Here is a 23,604-nt window from a genome sequence, read left to right as displayed (position 1 = left end):
AAAGGTTTGAATCTACCTCGCGCGAGATGGTGTCGAGGAAATGCATGGGGAATGCTTCGCCGTACCATGCTTCGCCGCACCATCCTTAAAAATATAGCATGCTATGCCTCAACTTGGCCGACTCCAGCTCGTTCTCTCCGCCGGCCGCGTAAAAAGCGCGAGATTCATAGTCTGAATTTCCACAATCTAAGAAGATGAGACATTGTAGTGTTGTGGCTGTCCATACGTACGATGCGCGGGCGGAATCCCGCGTCCCTGGGTGCTCGCCTGCCCGAACGCCTGGTCCCGGTCCTGCAGCGCGCGGTAAGGTTTACGCGTGCTGACATCCAGACGACATCAAGTCACTTCTCACTCCTGTTCCTATCAGTTTTCTCCAGGCACTCAGTAAACGATGGAATGCATGGAGTCGATCTCAATGTGCATATTGAAGGGCTATGTGCGGCGGGAGGGTGGTAGGAGCAGCGAAGACTCTGGAGACCTCGAACGACCGAATGCGCGCAGTAGGTGGCATCCCTCATTTAAAACTGAGAGGACTGACAATGGAACAGAAACCATGGAGACCCACGGTGGCTAGCGCCATCTCTTCACAGCAGTGGCAGCAGCCTCGACTCCCAGTATACTGTGCTGTGTCATGAGCCGTGCTCGCATTCGCATTCAGGAAGTGGCTCCGCGGACGGTTCTCGACCCGCTCCCATCCCAGCGCAAATCCCGCCAAAAGGAAACCACCCAAACTCGAACACCACTCCGGCATGCTGCGAACGAAACAGCATGATGCTCAGCTCCGAAAAGGCCTGTCGGTTTCTCAGACAACGTCTCGAAACTTCGAGAAATCAAAGAGCCCTCCTTTCAGCCCTGCGCCGCTTGGCTCCCGCAAGCGACCGTCCGCGCCGATGCTCCACAGCCGATCCTCCGCCGCCGTATCCAGCGTATCTCCACTAAGCCCGTGGTCGGACGATGCCACTCGTTTGCGCTGGATCGGAGATAGCGTGGCACCCTCCTTCGCCTGGACGAAAGGCGGGCTCAGCCGGCGCTGCATTTGCTCCAATGACGATGCCTCGGTAGCCTTCACGCCACGGAAGCCTTCCTAAAAGGGGCTTCGCCTCAAAGGCTTGCAGAAAAGCTTGGTGTGCTCCAAGCGAAGGAGCATCGGATTCGGCACCGGCATGAGGTCGTTCCCGCGCCCTGGGCTCCCTTTAAGAGAGGGGATGGAGAGCCCAGGGCTGCGGATTTGCCTCCCACTTCGTATCTCTTTTGTGGCTCTTCCTGTCTTTGGTAGTCTTTCTCAGCGTCCTTCTTTGAAAGAAAGTTATTTGGACGTTTCGCACGAACGTCTGCATCAGACTCCAGGCTCGGATCGCTCCCGTGCTTACGGTTCGAGGGTTCGCAGGGGCCGGTAAGACTTGCTTCCATTGGGTGCGCCACCCAGCGTCCTCAACGATATATCCAAGCATCGTCAATCTGAGTGCAGACATATCTTTTGAATGATTGAGCAATTGCTAACAATGGCTGTCCACAGGAAACTCGAACTTCGCCATGGCCACCCCAGCGACATATTCAAACCCGGCGCGAGAAGCCGAATACCTAGGAGACGAAAAAGCGAGAGAAGCATATGAAGAAGGCCGCGACGCAGATATCCTGTCGGTACAGGAAACGTACACCTCGCCTAATGCCGATCTTGAGAAGGGCGTGCGGAGCGACGCGAGTTCTAATACAACGGACGATCGAACGCTAGGAGGGGAGGCCCCGAATCAGGAAGCTGAGCGAGATCCCAACATCGTGGATTGGGATGGACCGGACGACCCAGAAAATCCTTTGAATTGGCCTGAAAAGAAGAAATGGAGTTTGATCGCTTGTCTTGGTGCAATCACTCTCGTCACGTAGGTTCCATCCCGACCCCATCCGAGAACTATCCTCTAACGTGTATTAGACCCCTAGCATCTTCGTTCTTCGCCCCCGGCGTCCCGCAAGTAATGGCCTCATTTGGTGTTTCCTCCAACATACTAGCGTCCCTCGTCGTCTCCGTCTACATCGTTGGCTTCGCCATCGGCCCCCTCATCATCGCGCCCATGTCTGAGCTTTACGGCCGCTACTACGTCTACGCCATCTGCAACTTCTTCTTCGTCGTTTTCACCATATGTTGCGCCGTCAGCAACAGCATGGGAGTGTTAATCGCCTTCCGCGTTCTCGCCGGCTGCGCAGGCGCCGCACCCCTTACTATCGGCGGCGGTACTATTGCGGACATTTTCCCGCAGGAGAAGCGCGCGGGGGCCATGGCCATCTGGTCTATTGGCCCGCTTTTGGGACCAGTTGTGGGCCCTGTTTGTGGTGGCTTCCTCGTTGAAGCAAAAGGCTGGCGCTGGGTGTTCTGGATCCTTGCTATATTCGGCGGCTTCTTCGGCCTCGTCTTCTTCTTCGTCGGCAGCGAATCCTACCACGCAACCATCTTAGCCCGCAAGGCCGCGCGCCTGCGCAAAGAAACCGGGAACCCGAATCTCCGGTCTAAACTCGCTTTGCCTATCCCGCCCAAGGAGGTCTTCATCCGCAGCATCGTGCGCCCGATGAAAATGCTGTTTTTCCAGCCCATTGTCCTGCTAATGTCGCTTTACGTCGCTGTTAACTACGGCATCTTGTACCTCTTCTTCACGACTATTACTTTCGTCTTCGAGGGACAATACCACTTCAGCTCCGGCGCCGTCGGACTGTCGTATCTCGGCACGGGCGTGGGTCTCATCGTCGGCATGGCGGTCCTCGGCGTCATGAGCGACAAGATCATCAAGAAGAAGCAGGTCAAGGGGAACGCGAAACCCGAGCACCGGCTTCCGCTCATCTTAACGCTCCCCGGATCTATCCTCCTCCCAATCGGCGTATTCATATACGGCTGGACGACAGACAAGCATGTCCACTGGATCGTGCCCATCATCGGAACCGCGTTCATCGGGCTGGGAAACATTACCGGTATGATGACTATCCAGACCTATCTCGTCGACGCATTCACCGTCCATGCCGCCTCCGCCATCGCCGCAAACACCGTCCTCCGCTCGATCTTCGGCGCTTTCCTCCCGCTCGCCGGCTTGGATATGTATGATGCGCTGGGCCTAGGGTGGGGGAACTCGCTGCTGGGCTTCATTGCGCTGGCGTTGATTCCTGTGCCTGTGTTCTTCAGGTTCTATGGCGAGCGCATACGGACGAATCCCAAGTTCCAGGTCAAGTTCTAGCGCCTTGCGGGGGTGGATAGCTTTGATATAGATTTCCCAAGGGGTATTGTTATGCCCATTTGGTTCCAGCGAGCATGATGCATTTTAGCACGGCGTTCTTGGGGGAATAGATAGGACGGAGACTAGTCCTTCGCTTTCTTTGCATGTATATACTGTATTTAATCCACCTCTTCAGCATTTCAAATGTTGGCAGCCCTCGAAAACTGCCTCCACGCTACCCGCGCTGCTCCCCTCCCCCGCGCTTCTTCAAACACTCCCAGCCGTCCCTCTCCCTCCCCCCTATCCGCTTAACCTCCTCCCCAAACACCCGTATGATGCCTCGTCGTCCAGCAGCGTGACCTCCAACCGCTCCAGCCGCAGACTCACACTCCTCAGCGCAGATATCTTGCCCCTCGCGGTGCCGCAGCGCCACAGCGGGCGCCAGAAGGCCAGGCCGAGCACTTTGACGCCGGTGTTGCCGGCGTGGAGCAGCGTCGTCGCAAGGTGGAGTAGTTGTCTGTAAAGCACGGGCGCGGGGCCGAAGGCGCGGGCGTCTGTCGAGGCTGAAAGCCGGGCGGCTGCAGAAGGTCTGAGTAATTGAGATATGCGGGAGGAGTCTAGCAGCGGCGGCGGCGATACTTCGCCCGCGACGACGCCGCCGCTGCAAGGAGGAGGAGGAGGAGGAGGAGGAGGAGGAGGAGGAGGAGGACGATCGTAGATGCAGCCCGCGGCGCAGCGCGTGTGGCGATGCGGCTGGGCGAGTCCTTCGCGTAGGATGGACGTGCTGGATAGGAGACAGGTTGGGAGCGGGACGGGATTCGTGTGTAGAGCGTGGGTGGCGCTGGCGTAGAGTATGCCGAGAGGTGGCGCTGGCGCGGTTTGGGCGCGGATGTGCGGCGTGAGGGTCTAGAGGGAGTGGGAGGTGTGGTCGCGGAGCTCTGGGGGATGGGTGTGAGAATGGGTAGCTTTTTGATAGAGGGGTGGGGAGGGGTGGAATAGGTGTGGAATGTGGAATGTGTGTGTTTGGGCTTTGGAAAGCCGCTTGAAGGCCTAAAGCAGGTAGAGACTTAAGACTAGTTTGTAGAGTGACATACGTACCTCGAGGGAGCTGCATGAGACCTGAAACTTGGCTGAATTCTGCTATTGTAACTTGCGAGCGGCAGTCGAGAGACTCGCGGGACTCTGGTTGCGGAGCTGGACAGTGATGAAGCGCAGTGGAAGAAGAGCGCTTTATACATGACCTTGGGCCGCGAGACAGAGTAACCCCCCAGACTCCTGTGCGGGAACATACATACAGAGGGAAATAGATGGCTCAATAGGTAGTCCAGACACCATTGTGGTGACCGGAGTGGATTGCATTTTGTCTCGTGCTACGTGGGTAGATGTGTACAAAACGCTCAGTAAAACTCGAGGCCGGCTGATGAACCCGGTGGAGCTACCGAAAACTTGACTGCTGAATCAAGAGATTTGCGCTCTCAATTTAGCGGGAATACGTGCCTGTCCGATGCGGAATGAACACGGAGAGAAGAGCCGAAACCCGTCCCCAACGACGCGAAGAAGCCGGATGGTTGTCCCGCTCCTTCTCGTAGACGAACACCCATGCCCCTTTGCTCTTGTCATTTCCCGGCTCCAGCACTTTCTCCATCGTAAGCCGGCCCTTCTTGCCTGCGACCAAAGCCCCAACTCTAGCAACCTCTTCCTTCAACGCTGGAACGGTAGTTGCTTCGAAGGCGGGATCCCCAGTTGTAAAGGGCATCTCAGATACTTTGACCTCGAGACGCTCGACCGGCCGCTTGATCTGCTTCACGAATGAGAGGTCCACAGCCATCGTCGGCTGACGAAGGTACAGAATTTCCAAGTGGAGGACTCGAATCGGCGTATCGCCCTCGAAGAGCCGCATGCACGCCTCGAGGTCCGGAAGATCTAGCGGCCTTAATTTGCCCTCTGGCCGTGCTGTTTGGAGGAGTGGGAGAAGGAACGCCATATTCGGTGCGACGGACGGGCCAAGCAACAGTGAGCGTGTATGACCTATGCGGCGGTTCTTAAGCTGGACGCATTCCCACGTGCTCTTGCGAAATAACTGCTCCAGCCCTTCGTGGAGGATTGATTTGCTGGTACGAAGCCACATTGGGAGGAGTGTCGACCGCCTCAAATAATCACGGCCATAAGTTACCCGGAAAAGTAATCTTCCAACATGGACGTCGATGATCGCGCTGCCTTTCCAGAGTTCATCGTAGACCTTGTCTCTAAGCTCTCGAGGAAGATCGACGAAGTTGCGGCGGGTAGTTGTGGCTGGCTGCGAAGTGGAGATAGACGGACTCGCAGCGGCGTCCTCGTCGGCGTCCTCGTCGGCGCCCTTGGGCTTCGTGATGTTGCCGGCTACCGCCATTGAGAGTTATGGTTGCACAATTATGGGTGGTTGTTCCGCTTTGGGTGGAGCATTGCGCTTGGTTCGGGTGCCGAGTGCGAAGAGAAGAGGCTAGGATGTGTATGTACCTAGGTGGAGCAAGTCAGGCAATATATACCGCGCACAGACTTCCGGGGGCAAGAGCTCTCCGCCGAGGTGCCTCCGCGAATTTTATCGAAGTGAAGCGTGCACCACTTAGCTCCATTGGGAACGCCTACTAGTGAGTTGCAGTGACCGGTCTATATATACCTGCTAGTATCCGCTTTGCCTTGGAGCACCCTACGTTCTCGATTCTCCTCCATTGTCGACCAGCCACAACTCTACCATGCCTCTCATATCCCCATTTCTGGGCCTTTCGCAGGAGCTCCAGGATATGGTCTATCACGAACTGTGGGAGATTACCCCTGCTATCCAGGTCCCGTACCGAATCAGCGGCGAAGAAGATCCAAGACATGGTATATATCGAGAAGGATATCTAAATCGTCGTGTATGGGCGTTGGAGCAACGGGGTTACGATTCGCGCTCTATACGGTTTAGACTCGAGTATGACGCAAGAAGCACAACGGAGATGCAACTACTCCGATTTGGCTTCTTACCTGCAAAGCTATGCTCAACAAAGGTCTCAAACAACTGGTATCCAGAGCAACCTGGCATCTGCACGATCGCTTTGATGTCGTTACCGCGCCCACATTCAAGACTTCCCCGCTGCTAGGCCCAAGTGTCACGGGCAATCTGAGGATTGATACCAACTTTAGTCATGATCGAGAGCCGCCCGAAGCCCAACATCTGTCGCAATACGGCGAGTTTTCTCTGTGGCTGCTGGCGCCCACTCTTGAGAAGCGGGCCGCCAACCTTCGGGTCATACAGCTGGAGTGCGAGTTGGACTTGGCCCAGGCAACGAACTCGGTGCGTGTATTCGATCTCAAGATTTTCGAGCAAGCGCATCTGCAACTTAAGAATCTGGAGAGGCTCGAATTCCTTTTCAATCTATATTGCACGAAAGACCGAGCGGGATCCAGGGATGACGCCTATCGCGATAAGGTCTTGAATGCTCTCGGGGAGGAGATAATTAGAATCGGCGCCTTTGTGACCGACACCGAAGGACGGCTGGACGTCAAAGAACTATGGCCCACGGATTTTTTGCCACCGGAGTGCTACCGCTGGCCGTCCGTGGGAAGGTGGAACCTCACATTTGCGAAAACAAGCGATTAATTGCCATATGGAATAGGCGCAGATAGAAGGGTGCGTTTGCTAGGTTGCGGTGATCGATCATTGTGTCCATCGAACCCGAGGTGGCCGAGTATGAAATTGGGGTGCTCAATCCATCTTCTCCATCCACTCCTTAATCTCTTGAAAATCGTGTGCCCACACTACCTCCCAGTTATCCGCTTTTTGTGCCTCTCTGAGATGAAGACATTGGATCCCCACCCCGATCAAGGAATCCGCCAGCTTCTTCTGCGTACTCGTCATTGGTTCGTCCCGAATGCATATACCCAAATCCGCCGCTATGAGACACTCGAAGTCCGTCCAGCTGTCTCCCACGTACACTACCGGAAGCGGCTTTCCCTTTCGCGAACTGTTTCTGCGCAGTGTTTTGAGGCACACCAGCTTATCGTGGCTTGAGAGGATCCTGAGGTCTCTTCCTGCGCATATTCGACCCGACGACGGCTCGTTACCACTGACGCCTTCCAGTTCGTTCGCGAAGATCGATCTGAGGGGTGTCTGTTCACAGTCGATGTGCGAAGCTTTCAGACAGCCGGCAATGAATCGTTGGCTCCAGTTCACGCTGACGATACTTATCGCGTCTGCATCGTCATTCGGATGCTCGATCCTGGAGTGCACATGTTGCAGAAACTCAACACAGCCCTGTCGCATCTCCACTCGTCCACTTTCAATCGCCGTTGCCGCTCCGTCTTCCAACTGCTTCGCCGTCACCCCCTTGAAGATGCCAGACTCAGCCACGCGGTCTAAGCTTCTTTGCTCTACTTCCTCCAGGATCTTGAGTAGTGTCTTTTCCTCGGATATGGTGGAAGGAAGTTTATCGCGAGGAGTGCGGTTCTTAAGTGTTGCTTCGTAATCGGATAGGTAGGCTTGTGTGACACGTTTCCAGTTTTCGGATATAGGTTCGTTGGGCTTGCATTCTGTCGCAATATTGACGAGCGCGTCGAGTGTGTCCCGCTTGGTGATGGTGCCGTCCCAGTCTAAGACCCAGTGGATGGGGCCTGAAGGGGAAGGGAGCGAAGGGGCCATTGCTTTGGCAGGATGAGTGGAGAAGAGGACATTTGTAATTCGACTAATAAATGGAAGGCTCTTTGGGAGGGCTGAGTCGGTTTTGATACATTGAAAGGAATGGGACTGTCAGTTGCACTCTCCCATGGTTCTCTTTCCGAGCAAAAGGATCGCGCCAATCCTTCTGCTCTTTCAGTTATGACACCTTATATATCCGCTAACATTCTCGCTCCGTAATCATTAGGTCGTTCTGTGCGAGAGGGGGCGACTGTGTTGAAATATTCGCAAGGCTGTAATTAGATGGATCTCTGACCCTCTGCGCGACCCTCTGCGCCGTCCTGCGCTGAGATCTTTGGGATGAATACACACGAATGAAAGCCGGGACGAATCGAAGTGTCATGCTGTGGCGTCGCTTCGCACATGCCGAGATGGTCCGATGGGAGAGCACTGACCGACAGCCACAGGGTTACTTCAGGCGTCGCATGATTGGCCGCACCTAGCTTTGCCCGAGGTCTTGCGCTTCGTTACGTGCACGACATTCGTTCAGTTCGCCATCCCACCCAATTCCACGACAACACGATACAATGGCAGCTACACGCGCCCTCGCTCGCCTGGCTACGACGCGGACGGGTATGTTCACATTTCTGGATCCTCTGCCGCTCAATTGGAGCTCTGCTAACCTTGTCCCCGCAGCCCTCCGTCCTGCCGTCCTCTCACGCGGCTTTGCCTCCGTGACCGACACGCACGCCCGCGACCCTGTCTCCAAGACTGCTGAGAAAATAGTGCCAGACCCAGCTCGCAAGCCTACTCCGGAGAGCAAGACATCGACGGTCAAGGAACCGGAGCCCGCCAAAGATGCGAAGATCAAGTCATTCCACATTTACCGCTGGAACCCGGATGAGCCCACCTCGAAGCCGCGCATGCAGACATACACCCTGGACTTGAACAAGACGGGCCCTATGATGCTGGATGCGCTGATCCGGATCAAGAACGAAATGGACCCTACTTTGACTTTCCGGAGGAGTTGCCGCGAGGGAATTTGCGGGAGCTGTGCAATGAACATTGATGGCGTCAACACGCTGGCTTGCCTTTGTATGTGCACTGAGTGTTTGGTGGCTCTGGACTGAGAAGCTAACGCAGCTTGAACAGGCCGCATCCCCACCGACACCGCCAAGGCATCCCGTATCTACCCTCTCCCGCACATGTTCATTGTCAAGGACCTGGTGCCGGATATGACGCTCTTCTACAAGCAGTACCGTTCAATCAAGCCATATCTCCAGCGCGACACTCCTCCACCGGACGTAAGTCATCATTGACCCCCCGGCCCCTGCGTACGTCAGGCTAACATCGCCCTAGGGTCGCGAATACCGCCAATCAAAGGCGGAGCGCAAGAAGCTCGACGGTCTCTACGAATGCATTCTCTGCGCCTGCTGCTCGACATCCTGCCCGTCGTACTGGTGGAATCAGGAGGAGTACCTCGGCCCGGCTGTCCTCCTCCAATCCTACCGCTGGATAGCCGACTCGCGAGATGAAAAGAAAGCTGAGCGCCAGGATGCGCTGAACAACAGCATGAGCTTGTACCGATGCCACACTATCCTCAACTGTTCGAGGACGTGCCCGAAGGGGTTGAACCCAGCGCTTGCGATTGCTGAGATTAAGAAGAGCATGGCTTTCACATGAGGATCTTGACAAGCTTTTGATGGAATTCGGAAGACATTGAGGACTGGATAAAGCGTGCTATAGCTGGTTTTGCCATTTCTTGTGTACATGTGTGTGAAGTCGCTGGTCGCTGTTCCAGAGTATGCAACTGTACTTGTGAAGTCTGTACGCGACTACCAGAATGAAAATTCCTTTGGTTTAAATAACATCTGTCCGAGTAATCCACGCAAGTCCAAAATACTGTGACAAACTTCCCTTTTCCTAGGGGAATGGTCCTTTCCATGCAGACCACCATACGACAGCACTGCCTTTGATATAAAGATTTTCTTGTAGAGGAGGCTCAATGCACATTTAGACAGCTGTTGACGACCTCCCACGGATGCCAGTGTCGATATCTGGACGGAGGTAAGGATACTATTGCCGACCCCGCGCTAAGCCTAATAGGAGAAATATCGAGCTTCATCCCAAAATTTCAGAGCTGCCACCACGCTTCACGCCTCACAACCACCACGCACTATGGAGTTGGCCGCCGAACAAAAGGTGCCTATACGGCTGAGCACACGCGATCCTAGTATCCAGATCGCAGAAGAGACGGGTGTCTTACTCGTCCAAACCTGTAAGCTCACACTCTGGCTGCGACCAGCAGCATCGAGCCCCCAGCGCAACGCTCCACTGCCTCTGTGGATAATACAGACTGACCATCTTCCCAGCCCTCAATCGCCTGAAGCTCTCGGCACTCGTCAACGACCTGCTGCACAAGGATGAGCGCCGGATTCCGTTCGATATCCTCATCAATGGCAAATTCCTTCGCGCGACCATCGACGAGTTCCTGACGCAGAATGGGATCTCGCCCGAGACGACGCTGGATGTGGAGTACACGCGGGCGCTAGTGCCGCCGCTGAACGTCAGGAGCTTCGAGCATGACGACTGGGTGTCCGCGGTGGACGTGCTGTCGCAATCGTCGGCGGCTGGAGTATGGTCAGGGGCCGTACAGAGTGGCCAGGAGCGGATATTAAGCGCAAGCTATGATGGCTTGCTACGGGTCTGGGACATGTCAGAGAATGTCTTGGCCACGTCGCAACCCCCCAACAATGGAGGAAGGATAACCAGCTTGAAGACGGCGAAGTGGATATGGGACAAAAAGATCGTGGCTGCGGGGTTGGATAGTACTGTGAGGGTCTTCAAGTACGACGACGACACGCGCACAATTACCCAGGCTCTCGAGCTGTACAACCACCGCTGGGGCGTCGAAGATATCGCTGTCCACGGGCCTTCGAATCGCATTCTCTCCGCTTCTTCGGACACCACCATTTCGCTCTTCTCGGCCAATGCGAAGGACAACCCCGCGGCGCCCTCGAACCTGCTCCCGAACTCCACGGCGGCATCGAACAAGCGCCTGAAGACGTCGAGATCCGAGCGAACGGTTCCTGCGCGTGGCGCCTTGACTACGCTGACCGGCCACTCGTCCCCAGTCTCCAGCGTCATCTTCAAGCCAGACGACGCTACGGTCGCTTATTCCACATCACACGACCATACACTGAGGACATGGGATCTTCCTACGTCTACGTGCGTGGACACGCGAACAACGGGCCACTCGCTACTCTCCCTCGCGGCTATGCCGAAATTAAATCTGCTGGCCACCGGAACGTCAGCAAGGCACATCACGCTCATCGATCCGAGGGCTTCCGCAACCCAGATCGCCGTCATGACGCTCCGGGGCCACAAGAATGCCGTCGTGTCGCTGGATGTGGATCCTAGCACCGAGTACAACCTCCTCTCCGGCTCACATGACGGCACGGCGCAGATCTGGGATGTTCGGAATGTGAGACCGTCAACAGTGGTAGGAGAAGGGCAAGCAGGGGAGAGTGTCTATACGATCTTCCGACAAGGCGCTCCGCATTCGCACGGCCATGGAGAGGGGCTGAAGGTCTTTAGCGTGCGGTGGGATAGCGAGGTGGGGATATTGAGTGCTGGGGAGGATAAGAGGGTGCAGATCAATCGGGCGATAGGGGCGTAGTGAGAACCAGGGAGCCTGGAGTAGCTCAAGAGTTGAGAGAGTCTAGCTCGCTCATCTTGGGAATTGGGTAGATATTGAGGCTGTGGAATGACAGCATGGCTTTGGCGTTTGGGTGTGCGCTGGGTAGATACCACTAGTCATGGAAAAGTATTGCATCTTATCCTTTGACGCCCGTCAAACTGCCGTGCGCGTATGATATGTCACATTTGCCCCCTGCAATTGCCAGCCAGCCAAATCTGACTCACAGCAAACGTATTGTCCTTCCAAACTCCTTTTTGCTCCGCGCATATGCTAGTAAGAAAAGGGTATCATATCATATCCATCATCATAAATCCTTCCTCTACTCTCCTGTTCCGGTCCTATTTTCTCCCATCAACCCCATGCGATATCTATTCACACCAAATGCCCCGGCAGCAAGAAATTCGCAACCCCCTCCATGACCTTGTACTCGTGCCCGCAGTTCCCGCACACCAGCTTGCCCTCCTTGATACACGTCTCCAGCAGCACGCGGTGCAGATCGCGGGCCGTCTGGCTTGGTTTTTCTTCTGCCTGCTGCTGTCCTTCCGCTGCGTTCCCAGCGTTCTGTGCATGAGAAATGGTGGTGGTAGAGGAGGAGGACGGTTCGACCAGGTCGTCGCGCGTAGGCGGCGTGGAGGGAAGGGCTGGTAATCCTAGCTACGCGTTGAGTGGAGGGTTAGCACATGCATCACTACAATATATACCCAACACAACAAACCCGAAACCAGGAGCAGAAAATAGCTTACCTCATCCGCAATCACACGCAGCTCATCCCACATCAGGCGCGGCAGGATGTTTTTGAGGAACGGCAGGTTGACGCTCTCGGACTCGACGACTTCGAGCTCGCAGTCGCGCGGGTGCAGTGGGAAGGACGCAGGGGATGTTTTGCACGTTTTTATGGCGCAGGTGAGGAAGTTGAGGGTGAGGAGTTTCATTGTTGCGGTGGGTGGAGGGTTTCGGCAGGGAAGCGAGGGTTTGTAGGGGGGAGAGGTGTGGAGGGAAAGAGAGAGTAGAAGTGCAGGACGTTGAGCAAGTGAGGCAGTGGGTAATGTAGAGAGCGAAATGTTATGGACTGGGAAGAAGAAGAAGCTTGAGGTGGGATGGGAGAAATTTTTGGTGGGGTAAGGAGGAACCTTGGAAGCTAGCATGCGGCTCAAAAATAAGCTTCTTTTCCTGGACAAGGCCATAACTGCCTGGGTAGTGATTAACGAGTGGGAACGCCTATACCTGACGTTCCTAGGGTAATCTTATGGATAAATGATATAGATAGAAGTGACCCCAAAGTGATCGCAGGAAGCATCCTCGACTTCGGCGCCTTGAAGAATTTCCCAAAAACCATGCACCAGAACGTGTTATCCATAGACTGCAATGTAATGACCCCGCCAGCGCCACGCTCGCATATAAGAAGAAACAAAAAGCAAAATCTCTCGACCGTCGAACCGAGGCCGTCAAATCGTAGAAGAGAATGGACCCAAGGAAGGCAGAAAAGCCGAGACGGTGGAGCCCATGCCTCACTTGAAGAGAACATCGATCGAGTCCATGTCTTCAATTTCCGCGTCAGCAATGGTATCCATAGGAGGGAGCCTGTCGCCGTCGAACATCAGGGTAATGGGCTGCTCAGGCGGGACGCCGCGATTCTGTTTGAAGACCGAGGCAAGGTGGCCGAATTCAGTTTCCTGCGCACGATGTTAGCGTCGCGTTTGCAAAGTTGAGGGAATGCATCGCGTACCTGCTTGACGATGATCTTGAAGTCCTCCCTGCCCTTGGTCTTCATGATCACTCGGATCTTCTTGACCTGAGGCTCGGGCGCCGGCTCGGGCGAAGGCTCCTTAACCAGCGGTGGAGGCTCGGCTGCTCTCTTCTTCGCTGCGGCTGCTTCTGCCTCCTCCTTCTTCCATTGCTGGTACACCTCCTCCGTCCAAGCATCCAGATGTACCTTGGGCAAATTGACGTCGTCGTAGATGTTGGTGTCCCCGTCTACGCTCACACACCCATTCGCGTCGACATGAACGCCCAGCCGCTGGATCGTCGTAGTGTCGTAGACCCTGTTGCCTTTCCAAGTCATGAAGACATCCTTCGTCTTTTCGGACGAGAAACCCTGCTTTGCGCACCACGCATCCTTCGGTTTCTCGATCGTAGTGTCCGTCCTAACCTTGACAAGCAAAGGCTTTGTGTCAGGGATCTCGGACGTGATGAACAGCTGCACGATTGCAGTCTTGGGCTTGCGGGCAGCCGGTGTGGATGCAGACACCTGGGTCTGTCTTGCAGCTCTCTCAGCGGCCCTGGCTCGCGCCTGAGCTTTGAGCTTAGCTAGCGAGGGGTCTTCCACCTCTTCGATTTCTTCGGAAGACGCCCGTTTCGCGGTGTGAATGGGTATGCATGGTTTTGTGGGAGTCGGCGATGCCTTCCACGGATCCTCGTCATCCGTGTCCCCAAGGTCTATTATGTTCAACGCTTTCTGGGGTATCGAAGCGTTGCTCGAGGATTTCGTGAGGGAATCGTAGCGGGTGGAGAGTGTGTCCGTGGGCGGCGGCTGTTTGGGAATGGGCGAGAGCGGTGTCTTGCTGCGTCTGAGGTCGAGTCAGTCGAATCTTGCGGTACGCGGATAACAGTGAGATATCGTACCCTTTATTTCCCACCCTACTTGCATGCGCTGAGCTTCCGGATGCGCTAGGCAGCTTCGGTTCATCCAGCTCAGTCGATACCTTTCGTCTTTTCCTTTCTCGCTCTTGGTCTGCTTTGTGCTTCCGGGCCTCTTCGAGCTTGCGCCTCTCCTCGAGCTTGCGCTTTGTCTCCTCGGCCACAATGTCTTTGAAGTCGTTTGAGTGGCTGAACATGTCCCGCTCGGCTTCCCCTCCGGCTTGCGCCTGCTCCTGCTTGCGCTGCCATGCTGATTTCTTGAACAGTGATTTTTTCTTGGGCGGCGCTTCAGAGCCGGGATTGGCATCTGTCATCGTGAATCCATGTAAGTCGAACGAGAGACCTAGGGTAGCTAAGACACGGAGCAGCGTGTAGGGCTGAGATGCCGGGAGGGGAAGCCTACGCGCGATCACGCTTCTCGCGATTGGAAAGGTCTGTGGCCCGTGCGTCGAACGCTGCTTGCCTTTACCTTGCCGATTCCAGGTCAAGGTAAAGGCACCACAGCAGCCTCGATCTCTCCGGTGACAACCCTCGAGTCGTCAAATCCAGTCCCCCATCACCTTTGAACACTCTCAAGGCTCGTAAGGGAAAGTCTCCAACCATCGACGCCGCATTCATCCAAATGTCGACCAACGGCGAGAGTCCGGAAGCGGAGGTCCAGGCCGATTCCAGGGATCCAAGCGGCTTCCTGAGCGAAATCATCGGCGCCCCGGTCACTGTCAAGTTGAACTCGGGCATTATCTACAAAGGTGCGTGCGTCCAGTACTGTTCTTTGTTGCTGTATTCCATCTCTGTCGCACTGTTTTCTCATGCAGCATCTTCCTGTCTGTCCGGATTGCTCCTTCCCATTCTCTCTACAGTACTTGAACATCAACCTCTCACTGCTAAACTTAACGCTAATGTGTCCGTCAGGTGACCTGCAATCCGTCGACGGCTACATGAACATCGCCCTCGAGCGTTGTAAGGAGGTAGCAGACGGGAAGGTGGTCCGCAACTGGGGAGATGCTTTCGTTCGCGGCAACAACGGTATGCTTCAAGCCACTTCGTATCATGTTCCCCTTGCGGATGCTAACCCTTGGGCAGTCACATACATCAGCGCCGACAAAGCGTAAATGTCACTGTTCAGGATGGACTGGGGACGCTTTAAAGAGGGAGGCCTAGGAGGGTCACGAACCTGACAGGCGTGGACGCCACCAGGAATGAGGAGTATCTTTCATATATAGCAGGGTCGTCCACCAGCCCAGCTCTTATAGAGAAGTTGAAGAAAGTGTAGAAAGTTCTTTGAATGCTTTCCTAAGGTGTTGCCTGTAGGGAAGAGGTGGTCTGTCTGCCATAGAAGATGTGCTGTTCCCAACGACATGCGAAGCTGAACCCCTCTTCCGTTTCCCTTTCACTGACATCTAAATGGTTCTTCACTTCAACCCTCTCTCGTCACATTGCTACGTCATCCAACTTCTCCAATGCTTCTCTTCAGTTCTTCACCTTCGTCTCCCTCCTCCCTCAGCTTCCTCTGCTCGTTCGGTACGCTCTTCTACCTCATATCATACTCTCGCCGCTTCGCCACGGTTGGTCGCAACTCTACCTTCTGCTTCCTCTGCGTACTCTTCGATATCATACTCTGGCCGCTTCGTCTCAGTCGCCTGTGGACCAACCTCTCTCCGTTTCTAAAGCGACGACGACAACCAAGTCAACACTTCCCACCAATCCATCCAATTCACCTCCGATCCCAATCTCAATCTCCCTCTCAAATCCGCAGCCATGGTCGCCATCAAGTCCCACCGCCCGCGCGTCCACTTCCCCAACTGCAAGAAGACGACGAAGACCAAAGCACCAACTCCAACACAACAGACCCCTCCCGCCTCCGCCGCCTCCGAAGAAGAAGAAGGAGAAGACGACACCAACTCACCCCCGGCCTCTCTCCTGACCGAAATCCAAGACCTCCCTCCCATCATCACCAACTCCGCCTCCGCTCAGCATCCCAAGGGACCCCAGGATGAGCAGCACGCCCAGCACAAGCGCGCTTCCTCGTTCCCCCCAGCCTTCCAGAAGCTCGTGACGCTCTTCGCCGGCCGCCGCAAGTCCTCCACCGCCGCCGCCGCCGCCGCTACTGCAGAGAAGGAGAAGAAGAAGCACATCCGGCGCAACACAGCGCCGCAGCCGTCCACAGAACCACTGCCCTCCACCTCCACCTCCACCGTCCAGCAGCAGCGCCCGCGCCCAGCAAGCCAGCACTCCCTCGCCCTGCAACCCGCCAGCACGCCACCAGCGCCGGCGCTCCACCAGGCGCAGCCTCCCGCTCCCCGACCGATGCAGCCCTACATCGACATCCCCGCCGCGCCCGCGCACCCGCTCACCGGCCACGCGGCCGTGGCGCCAGACGCCCACCCGCCGACCGTCGTGCAGCGCGGGTTCGAGGTCCCTGGCAGTCCGCCGCTGCCGCGGCGCCGGGCGCAGCAGACGTCGGTGCTGGATCGCGCGGGGGATGCGTGGGCGGGGTATTATGCGAACCGGACGGCGGTGGCGGCGGGGCCGTTTAGGTGGTGAGCGAGGAGAGGGAGGAGAGGGAGGGGGGAGGGCAAGGTGATGATGATGGGGGGAGGGTGGATGGAGTAGAGAGGGGAGGATGGAGTAGGATAGGGATAGGTAGCTGAGGGAGTTCGGGGTGGGTAATACAGACGGCGTTTCTATGTGCTATTGAAGATGAAACTTAATCGCGTGCTGCATCTCAAGTGATATGCTTGCCCTAGTAATCGGCATCCCAGAGACCTCCGGCGGTCTATACACTTCTACAGGGGCATCCACGAAACCAGCCAGACTCATTAAGGCATGCATATCACAAAATCTAAGCGTCATTTTCAAGACCGCGGCAAGGCAAGTATAAGGAAGATTTCCACGAATTCCGCTCTTTCATCGAGCCTACTATAGTATACAAGTCCTATCCCAAGCATCGTCGCGATGCAAATGCCTAGCCTAATCCATGCAGAAATTACGGTCCAGGATGTGACGCCACCCATGCAAAACCCGCCCAGAAGGCCCTTCACCCAGTTTTCAGAAGCCCTAGAAGAAGAAGCCGTCGCAAAAAGGAGGAAAAGGGGAATCATAAGAAGGCAACGCCTGGTAGTGGGACTAAGGAACCCTGAAAAGGCCGCCAAGGGGCCTGACCAAAACTCCGTCAGTCAGAGGGTAAGGAAATGTGAGTAAGGAAATCAGATCAGACCTCCTCCGGGAGGATCCGGGCGAAATGCTTCTCCCAGATCCAGCCCACGGTGCGGGTCGGATCGTCTTGGTTGCGTGCAAGCCAGAGCTCGCCCTTCATGCCGATGACGTCGAAGATCTCGCCGGGCACGTAGACAAGGTACGGAATGCCACCCTCGCGACGATCGTGCGCGATATTGAACTCGAACAGACTAGCAGCCAGGAAGAGAACCTCGGGCTCGTCCATCTCGCCAGGAGTCGCAGGGAGCTCAGTGTCAGCAACAGGCCTGGATGGGGAGTCGGACATGGGCAGGGCCGAGTTGAAGACGCCGGACACGCGGGATGAGCCAGGGTTTGAGCCAGAGGGGGCGGGGTTGAGGAACGAGGCACCGATGCTGGGGGGAACGGCATAGGGGTCCTCGATGGTGCCGTCGAGGTTGGTCCAGGCGGGACGGCGAGCTTGAGTAATAGTTGCCTCACTGGTCTCGGAACGCGGGCTGATTGCGCCACCACCACGCTCGCGGAAGTTAGAAGGACCGGGATACGGAGCAGCAGGCGAAGAGCGAGGCGGTCCCTCGAACGAGGTCATGCCAGATCGGGTGCTGCCATAGCCGCCGCTGTTGCGGTTCCTATTGTTGATCATGGACATTTCGCTGCTGACGGACTCGGTACGGCGGGAGGACGACTTCCGAGACGAGCCGTCGTCCGAATAGAAGGTGGGTACCGGCGAGGTGAAGTTAGCCGCATTATTGAGCAGCTCATGGTTGACGATGGCGAGGCTGTTGGCGCGATCTTCCATCTGACGCCAGTCAGACCTAAAACGGTCGACATAGGTCTTGTAGTCATAAGTGATGGAAGTGGTATGCTGCGGCTCGCTCTCGAGAAGCGGAAGAATCTTCTTAGAGCAAGTCTTGTACCAATCCTTCTGAATGTACAGAAAGATGAGTTGGCACGTGCGGATGCACTTCTTGGTAAGCTCGTACAGCTGGGGCAGCTCCTGCTTGAGGGCGTCGTTGACGGTGAGGAAGTCGCTAGCAGCTTCCTCAAGCCCTGCGCTGACCTTCTCCTTACGCTCAAGTGCGCGCTTATATTCGGCGTATTTGACGAGAGCCTTCTTGCGCTCCTCCATCAGCTTCTGTGGACCGACCCATTGGTCCCAGACTTGGCTAATCGGCTTCATGACGCGGTCACGCACAGCGGTTTTCTGTCGGTATTGTTAGGATAAGGCAACGGTACACGGACAAAACACTTACATGTTCATCTAGAGCCTTGTTCTGCAGCTCGAGGTAACCCATCGCCCAACGTCGCCACGTGCTCTCCATCTCGGGATTAGCAGACGGTCCGACCTCGGACATGGTAACGAAGGCCAGCATGACGATGTTAAGCTGTAGCATCTGGTCGGTGATGGAGTCAAGGTAATTGTCGAAGTCGCGAATGACGATCTGAATCTGGAAGAAGTGGCCGCCGAACTTCTGCGTGACCGAGTTGTACTCCTGATCCTCGAAGATGGTAGCGGCCTCCTGTAGCTGCTTGGCCCGGTCTTTGTTGGAGATGAGAGCCTTGACGATTGACTTGCCGAATCGACCCTTGTTCTTCTGCTTCTTTCCCTCCGAGGTCGCCGCTCGAAGTGTCTCCTGGCGCTTCTTCGCCATATTGATGCGCTCGCCGATCTGCTTGATGCCGTCGTAAGCAGCCTTGAGCTGCGGCAGGTCCGGGTGGTCGGGGTCCGTAGCATCTAGCAACTGCTCTAGAAGCATGTGGTATTTGAGCATCCGCTGGCATGGCTTGACGAGAAGAGAATCGAGGTCCCAAGCATTCGTAAGCCCAGCGGAGTGCTGGAAGCATGCCAAGACCCAGCCAAGGAGCTCTGCGTTGTTTGAGTGCTTCTTGATGAAGTTGGTCGCATCCTCGTGATTGAGGTAGTATGTGGTATACAATCGCTCCATCCTAGGCGTGGCGCGCAACATCACCGCACCGATGTCCACATTGCGGTCGTTGTCCGGAGTGCAATTAATGAACTCGTCGTACGGCTGGTCGTCGATTTGCTTCGCCTGGTTGACGATGGGCTTGATAGCATCTTTCAGCGACTGCCAGAGGGCGTGCGAGAACTTCTCGAGGTCTTTGCAATTGCTGAAGAGCGTGCGACGGTCCTTGTCCTCCATGACCTCGCCCGCGGTGAGCTCGAAGATGTTGTGGGCAACCATCATGTCGATGCAGAAGCTATGCTCGGTCTTGGTGAGCTCCTCGATGACGCGATAGCGCTTGCGAAGCCCGGCCGTCGTAGGGTCGAGCTGCTGGTTGCCGTTAACCTCTGCGACAGACTGCTTCTCCGCAGGCCGCGCTTCTGCAGCGTCTTCCCTCCGCAGCTTGGAGAGGACCTGACCCATGTCTGTGGCCTCCTCCTGGGTGTTATTGCGGCTTAGGACGTGCGGCCTCGGCGGCGGCGGGGGTGAGTACGCAGGCTTTGGCGGCGGGGGCTGTTGCTGCTGTTGTATTTCGTCTGCCTGCTGCTGGTGGTGCTGCTGCTGGTGATGGTGCACGTGTAGGCTGCTTTGCAGGGACAGACCGAGACCTTCGCCGGCGCCAGCTATCTCGGGCAGGTGGTTCGCGGGTGAATTCGACCAGTCCTTTGGCGGAGGGTGAGGAGCGAGAGCCAGCGGCAGAGGCGCGTTGCCGTGGAGCTGGTCACGTGCCAGGGGTCCGGAAGAACTGTCGGGCCGGCTTGGGCCCTCCCAGATGGTGGTCGTCGTCGAGCCGCCAGAGCCGCGCGAGTACCGCCGCGATTCGGGAGGGAATATGATCGCCGTCCCGCCCACGATAGGCTCCTCGGGGTCCTCGGCCAGGTCGCGGATGCTCAGCGCAGGCACGCTTTGGCTGGCCGGGCCGCTGGGCTGCTCCGTTGCAGCTGATGCCTCATCGTCCCTCCTCTCCTCGCTGCCAGCTGCATCGCTGAGCAGCCTCGCAAGATATGTCTCGGTGGCCTCCTTGGATCCCCAGTCTTTGTGCTGGGCGATGATGGGGGAGACGCTCTGGACCTGCTCCCGCGAGTCGTGCGCCATCTCGGGCGTGATCATGTCCGACCCGTGGTACATGTTCAAGACCTTGTTGATGACACTGTAGGCCTCGCTATCCAGCGTGAAGGAACCCGCCTCTGGTACGTTGCCCATCTTCGGCGTCCAGTGAGGGGACCGCTGGCCGGTTTGGCGGTAGAAGGCCACGCTAGCAGAGTCATCGGGCCGGAGCGAGTCTCGGTGCGCAAAAGGGTCAATGGGGGAATCGTCCTCTTCCAGATAGGATATCGTTCCAGTTGAGTCCAGCGGTTCAGCGCGCCACCTGTGAGCACCTATGCTCAGCCGCGGTGAGTGTCGTGAGCGCGTCGCCACCGCGTTCCATCCTGCATGTGGCCCATCAGAGCCGAGCATGATCGGAATAGATTCTCTCAGCCCGAATTCTGACTGCACTTCCTGTGCGCCCTCCTCATGTGAAATCTCTGGTATCTGCTCTTTGCTCGGCGGACAGAATGCACGTGCCGGCAGGAATTCTCCTTCGGGTGCCAGGACCGGCGGGGGCTGAGCCTTTTGCTGCTCTTCATGCTTAGATATTGCTGGCGGGGTATGCTGGACAATCGGAGGCGTCATCATGAAGCTCCCAGGCATTCCTAGCACGGGAGATTCGTCGTACTCAAAGTCGGTCGTGGATGATGTCGGCTGCGCAGGCGGCTGCACCTGCAAACCCTGCGTGTGGAGGCTTAATGATTGCGAATGCATCGGCGCAACACTCGAGTCCTGGCCATTCGAAACCGGCTGCTGCGGTGTTGATAACCTATCGGGGCCATCGGCGAGTCCACTGGCGTTCTCGGTGGCGGAATAGGCATCGTGGATGAGGAGTCCTCCATCTGCGTGCTCCGACTCGGTCATCTGCGGCTGCTGCACGGTCGAGGCAGTATCATTTCCGAAATAATCCTGTCCAGAAGCATGGGCGTCGGCACTCCTGGAGCCGGGGGATTCCTGCAGTGTTTGCCGCTCTCGAGAATTTCGAAGACGAGGTGAGGTGGGTGGAAGCGGGGCGGAGATGACGGCTGGAACACTAGGCCCGCTATTGGGACCCGGTGCAGGCTTTCCGCGCTCGCGATATCCACGGTAGCTTCCCGCCGGCAACGTTGGCTGAGCCACTGGTTTCGACTTCTTTGGAGACGAGCCCGCTCTTCCGGCGGGGGCTCCCCGTTGACGGGTAGGCGACAGCCTGTTATACCCACCGACCGGACGCGCACTACCGAATCTTAGCGATCGGGTTGAGGAACTCGAGTCTGACGCTGCGCTCATGCGTCGCGTCGCTACGGGAATCCTCGACGGTGGGGAGCGCCTCCGCGGTGTACGGTTCTCGGTAGCCTGTGACTGTTGCGACCCCGAAGTCATCTCGCTAGCAGGCCTCTGGTGACGTGCCTGCCCTGGTTGAGCATGAGACCCCTCAGGCAGCAGCTGTGACTCCTCTGTCACGATCTTGATGGTTGAAGTCTCGGCTGGGTGCGAGGTTGAGTTGGGCTCCTCCAGTGCAGACTCAAGAGTTGGTATTCCGTAACCTGGGCTGGATGCATTATGCTCTCCTACCACTTCACCAAAGAAGGGCTGGCGGGCAGTCCCTCGAGTGGGTGAAGACAGCTTCCTCCGGGCAGGCGGTGTTTGCTTATCAACGCTTGTCCGACCGCCGTTAGCGCGACGTACGCCTGCTGGAGATGGCGGGGCAGGCTGAGGCCTTTCACGGGGCTTCAGGTTGTTGAATTTGTACGCGCCATACGAAGCTTCCTTGGCCGGCCGAGCGGGCGACGAGGCTGATGCTTGTGACGCCGGTGAATCCACCATCGATCTTGTATGCGTCGATCTCGCTTGCGTCGAGGGTCGCACCGGTCGAGCGCGCGGAGCTGAGGGGGAGGACTCAGCAGAGGAGGGTTGGTTGAATTTCTGGGCGAGACTCCTCACTGTCGGACGGTTGCCCGGTAGCTGGGGCGTTGCTCGCGGTGCGGTGGAGGTCGCGGGGCCGGATACGGAGCGAATTGAGGGTTTTGGCGTGGAGCGCGGTGCTCCGTTCGACGTCTGTTGGCGCTGGCGTGTGGTCGTCATGTCGTCTGGAAGCGGTGACGATTCTAAGGCGGTGGGCGGCGTGAAGGGCGACTTGTAGAAGTCATCAGGGGACCGCTCTGTGACTTCATCAGAGGCGCCGTCGAGCTGTGCCAACGCGGTCGACTGCACCCAGCTGGCGACGCTGGGGTGATATGCAAAGTTATGCATTGTGGTATGCTCTGGCTCCGCCATTCTTCACCCCTACCGGACCATGGTCCTGTTTGCGAGAGGGCTCGAAGCGGCGGCGCGAATCAAGGCAGCGAGCAGAGTACACGGGAGAAGGTAGGCCAATCAGGCTGTGGCGGTGGAGGCGGGCCTGCGAGAGCTTGAGCACACTCAAGGCGAGGCGGCAAGGGTAGCGGAGGGACAACTCACACCGTGAAGCCTTCAATCAACCCGTGGGCGGGCCAATAACGTGGGGAGGCGGCTGGTGGCCCAAGTTTGCGACCCGGGGCTGCTGTTTCAGGCTGAACTGCTTCACGCGCAACACGGGAGTACGAGAGGGCGAGCAGCCAGCGCAACACCAGACGGGGTGCACAAGAGGCGTCGGGCCGGGAGGCGAGCGCTGTTCGCGGGGTGTAGGGGAGGAGAGGAGGTGGGTGACAGTAAGCGTGGGAGATGGCCCGGTCGAGGTGAGAAGAGTGGGTTGCTGATCTACGGGAGCACGGGAGAGTGAACGAGAGCCCACCGCCGCGGTGCACCGGCCAAGTGTCGCTCGTCGCCGTTGCTACCGACCGCCGCGTCATTGGCTGGGCCCAGCTTCCAGAAGAAACGGCACTGTGCACGCTCTCCCGCGATGCATATTGAGATGCGACGGGCGCCGAAAAGTGTTGAGAAATGAGCACTGTTGGATACACCCCATCCTCGTGTCTGCTAGCAACGGGTCTGAACTGACTGCTCTCATTATCGCTGCCCTCTAACGGCGACGCGGAGCCAGTTCCTGATCCACTGTTTGCTGCGACCAAAGTATCATTTTCTCCGTTTCCTAGCCCAGCCACGCCCGAATATTGACTGGACGTCAGTGTCATGTCAGTGCCGCAACGGCGCCGAAGCCCAATCGCGGCGACGGCTCCACCAATTTGAGCGCAACGGCGCAAATTCGGACGCCCCTTATCGTGTTCCCATGCT

General features: G+C 56.9%; 12 protein-coding genes across 12 annotated transcripts; 7 read left to right on the top strand and 5 right to left on the bottom strand.

The window, feature by feature from the left end:
* Window positions 1-316: 316 nt before the first annotated feature.
* BU26DRAFT_130620 (uncharacterized protein) lies at window positions 317-1,185 on the top strand. Its single transcript, XM_033819664.1, has 2 exons — window positions 317-500; window positions 560-1,185. The coding sequence occupies exons 1-2, from the start codon at window positions 392-394 to the stop codon at window positions 937-939; spliced, it is 489 nt and encodes a 162-aa protein (XP_033677698.1). The 5' UTR covers window positions 317-391; the 3' UTR covers window positions 940-1,185.
* Window positions 1,186-3,240, top strand: BU26DRAFT_130621 (membrane transporter). Its single transcript, XM_033819665.1, has 3 exons — window positions 1,186-1,413; window positions 1,517-1,877; window positions 1,928-3,240. Exons 2-3 carry the CDS (start codon window positions 1,534-1,536, stop codon window positions 3,213-3,215), a joined length of 1,632 nt encoding a protein of 543 aa, XP_033677697.1. The 5' UTR covers window positions 1,186-1,413; window positions 1,517-1,533; the 3' UTR covers window positions 3,216-3,240.
* A 1,295-nt stretch (window positions 3,241-4,535) lies between these two features.
* BU26DRAFT_524257 (uncharacterized protein) lies at window positions 4,536-5,672 on the bottom strand. Its single transcript, XM_033830240.1, has one exon. It carries the CDS (start codon window positions 5,581-5,583, stop codon window positions 4,675-4,677), a length of 909 nt encoding a protein of 302 aa, XP_033677696.1. The 5' UTR covers window positions 5,584-5,672; the 3' UTR covers window positions 4,536-4,674.
* Window positions 5,673-5,926: 254 nt separating this feature from the next.
* On the top strand, window positions 5,927-6,813 carry BU26DRAFT_570753 (uncharacterized protein; the record flags this gene model as incomplete). The annotated part of the gene is made up of 2 exons (XM_033834063.1): window positions 5,927-6,056; window positions 6,206-6,813. The coding sequence occupies 2 exons, from the start codon at window positions 5,927-5,929 to the stop codon at window positions 6,811-6,813; spliced, it is 738 nt and encodes a 245-aa protein (XP_033677695.1).
* A 52-nt stretch (window positions 6,814-6,865) lies between these two features.
* On the bottom strand, window positions 6,866-7,949 carry BU26DRAFT_130521 (uncharacterized protein). Its single transcript, XM_033819662.1, has one exon. The coding sequence runs from the start codon at window positions 7,849-7,851 to the stop codon at window positions 6,919-6,921; it is 933 nt and encodes a 310-aa protein (XP_033677694.1). The 5' UTR covers window positions 7,852-7,949; the 3' UTR covers window positions 6,866-6,918.
* A 439-nt stretch (window positions 7,950-8,388) lies between these two features.
* Window positions 8,389-9,693, top strand: BU26DRAFT_555375 (mitochondrial succinate dehydrogenase iron-sulfur subunit). Its single transcript, XM_033832316.1, has 4 exons — window positions 8,389-8,460; window positions 8,524-8,922; window positions 8,980-9,131; window positions 9,187-9,693. Exons 1-4 carry the CDS (start codon window positions 8,415-8,417, stop codon window positions 9,508-9,510), a joined length of 921 nt encoding a protein of 306 aa, XP_033677693.1. The 5' UTR covers window positions 8,389-8,414; the 3' UTR covers window positions 9,511-9,693.
* A 280-nt stretch (window positions 9,694-9,973) lies between these two features.
* On the top strand, window positions 9,974-11,667 carry BU26DRAFT_494355 (microtubule-associated protein). Its single transcript, XM_033826181.1, has 2 exons — window positions 9,974-10,105; window positions 10,200-11,667. The coding sequence occupies exons 1-2, from the start codon at window positions 10,006-10,008 to the stop codon at window positions 11,504-11,506; spliced, it is 1,407 nt and encodes a 468-aa protein (XP_033677692.1). The 5' UTR covers window positions 9,974-10,005; the 3' UTR covers window positions 11,507-11,667.
* Window positions 11,578-12,624, bottom strand: BU26DRAFT_494351 (Trm112p-domain-containing protein). Its single transcript, XM_033826180.1, has 2 exons — window positions 12,271-12,624; window positions 11,578-12,181 (listed from the first exon to the last, which is right to left on the bottom strand). The coding sequence occupies exons 1-2, from the start codon at window positions 12,457-12,459 to the stop codon at window positions 11,900-11,902; spliced, it is 471 nt and encodes a 156-aa protein (XP_033677691.1). The 5' UTR covers window positions 12,460-12,624; the 3' UTR covers window positions 11,578-11,899.
* A 2-nt stretch (window positions 12,625-12,626) lies between these two features.
* Window positions 12,627-14,547, bottom strand: BU26DRAFT_609981 (uncharacterized protein). The gene is made up of 3 exons (XM_033835968.1): window positions 14,150-14,547; window positions 13,254-14,094; window positions 12,627-13,200 (listed from the first exon to the last, which is right to left on the bottom strand). The coding sequence occupies exons 1-3, from the start codon at window positions 14,476-14,478 to the stop codon at window positions 13,036-13,038; spliced, it is 1,335 nt and encodes a 444-aa protein (XP_033677690.1). The 5' UTR covers window positions 14,479-14,547; the 3' UTR covers window positions 12,627-13,035.
* Window positions 14,548-14,591: 44 nt separating this feature from the next.
* On the top strand, window positions 14,592-15,390 carry BU26DRAFT_130461 (Sm-like ribonucleoprotein). Its single transcript, XM_033819661.1, has 3 exons — window positions 14,592-14,913; window positions 15,077-15,190; window positions 15,248-15,390. Exons 1-3 carry the CDS (start codon window positions 14,787-14,789, stop codon window positions 15,274-15,276), a joined length of 270 nt encoding a protein of 89 aa, XP_033677689.1. The 5' UTR covers window positions 14,592-14,786; the 3' UTR covers window positions 15,277-15,390.
* A 532-nt stretch (window positions 15,391-15,922) lies between these two features.
* Window positions 15,923-16,708, top strand: BU26DRAFT_609980 (uncharacterized protein; the record flags this gene model as incomplete). Its single annotated transcript, XM_033835967.1, has 1 exon — window positions 15,923-16,708. The coding sequence occupies one exon, from the start codon at window positions 15,923-15,925 to the stop codon at window positions 16,706-16,708; it is 786 nt and encodes a 261-aa protein (XP_033677688.1).
* Window positions 16,709-17,196: 488 nt separating this feature from the next.
* On the bottom strand, window positions 17,197-22,757 carry BU26DRAFT_130452 (uncharacterized protein). The gene is made up of 2 exons (XM_033819660.1): window positions 18,613-22,757; window positions 17,197-18,563 (listed from the first exon to the last, which is right to left on the bottom strand). Exons 1-2 carry the CDS (start codon window positions 22,666-22,668, stop codon window positions 17,376-17,378), a joined length of 5,244 nt encoding a protein of 1,747 aa, XP_033677687.1. The 5' UTR covers window positions 22,669-22,757; the 3' UTR covers window positions 17,197-17,375.
* Between the last annotated feature and the right edge of the window lie 847 nt (window positions 22,758-23,604).

Source organism: Trematosphaeria pertusa (genome assembly GCF_010094035.1).
Source record: "Trematosphaeria pertusa strain CBS 122368 unplaced genomic scaffold BU26scaffold_19, whole genome shotgun sequence".
NCBI lineage: Eukaryota > Fungi > Ascomycota > Dothideomycetes > Pleosporales > Trematosphaeriaceae > Trematosphaeria > Trematosphaeria pertusa.
This window is presented reverse-complemented; position numbering and strand designations above follow the sequence as displayed.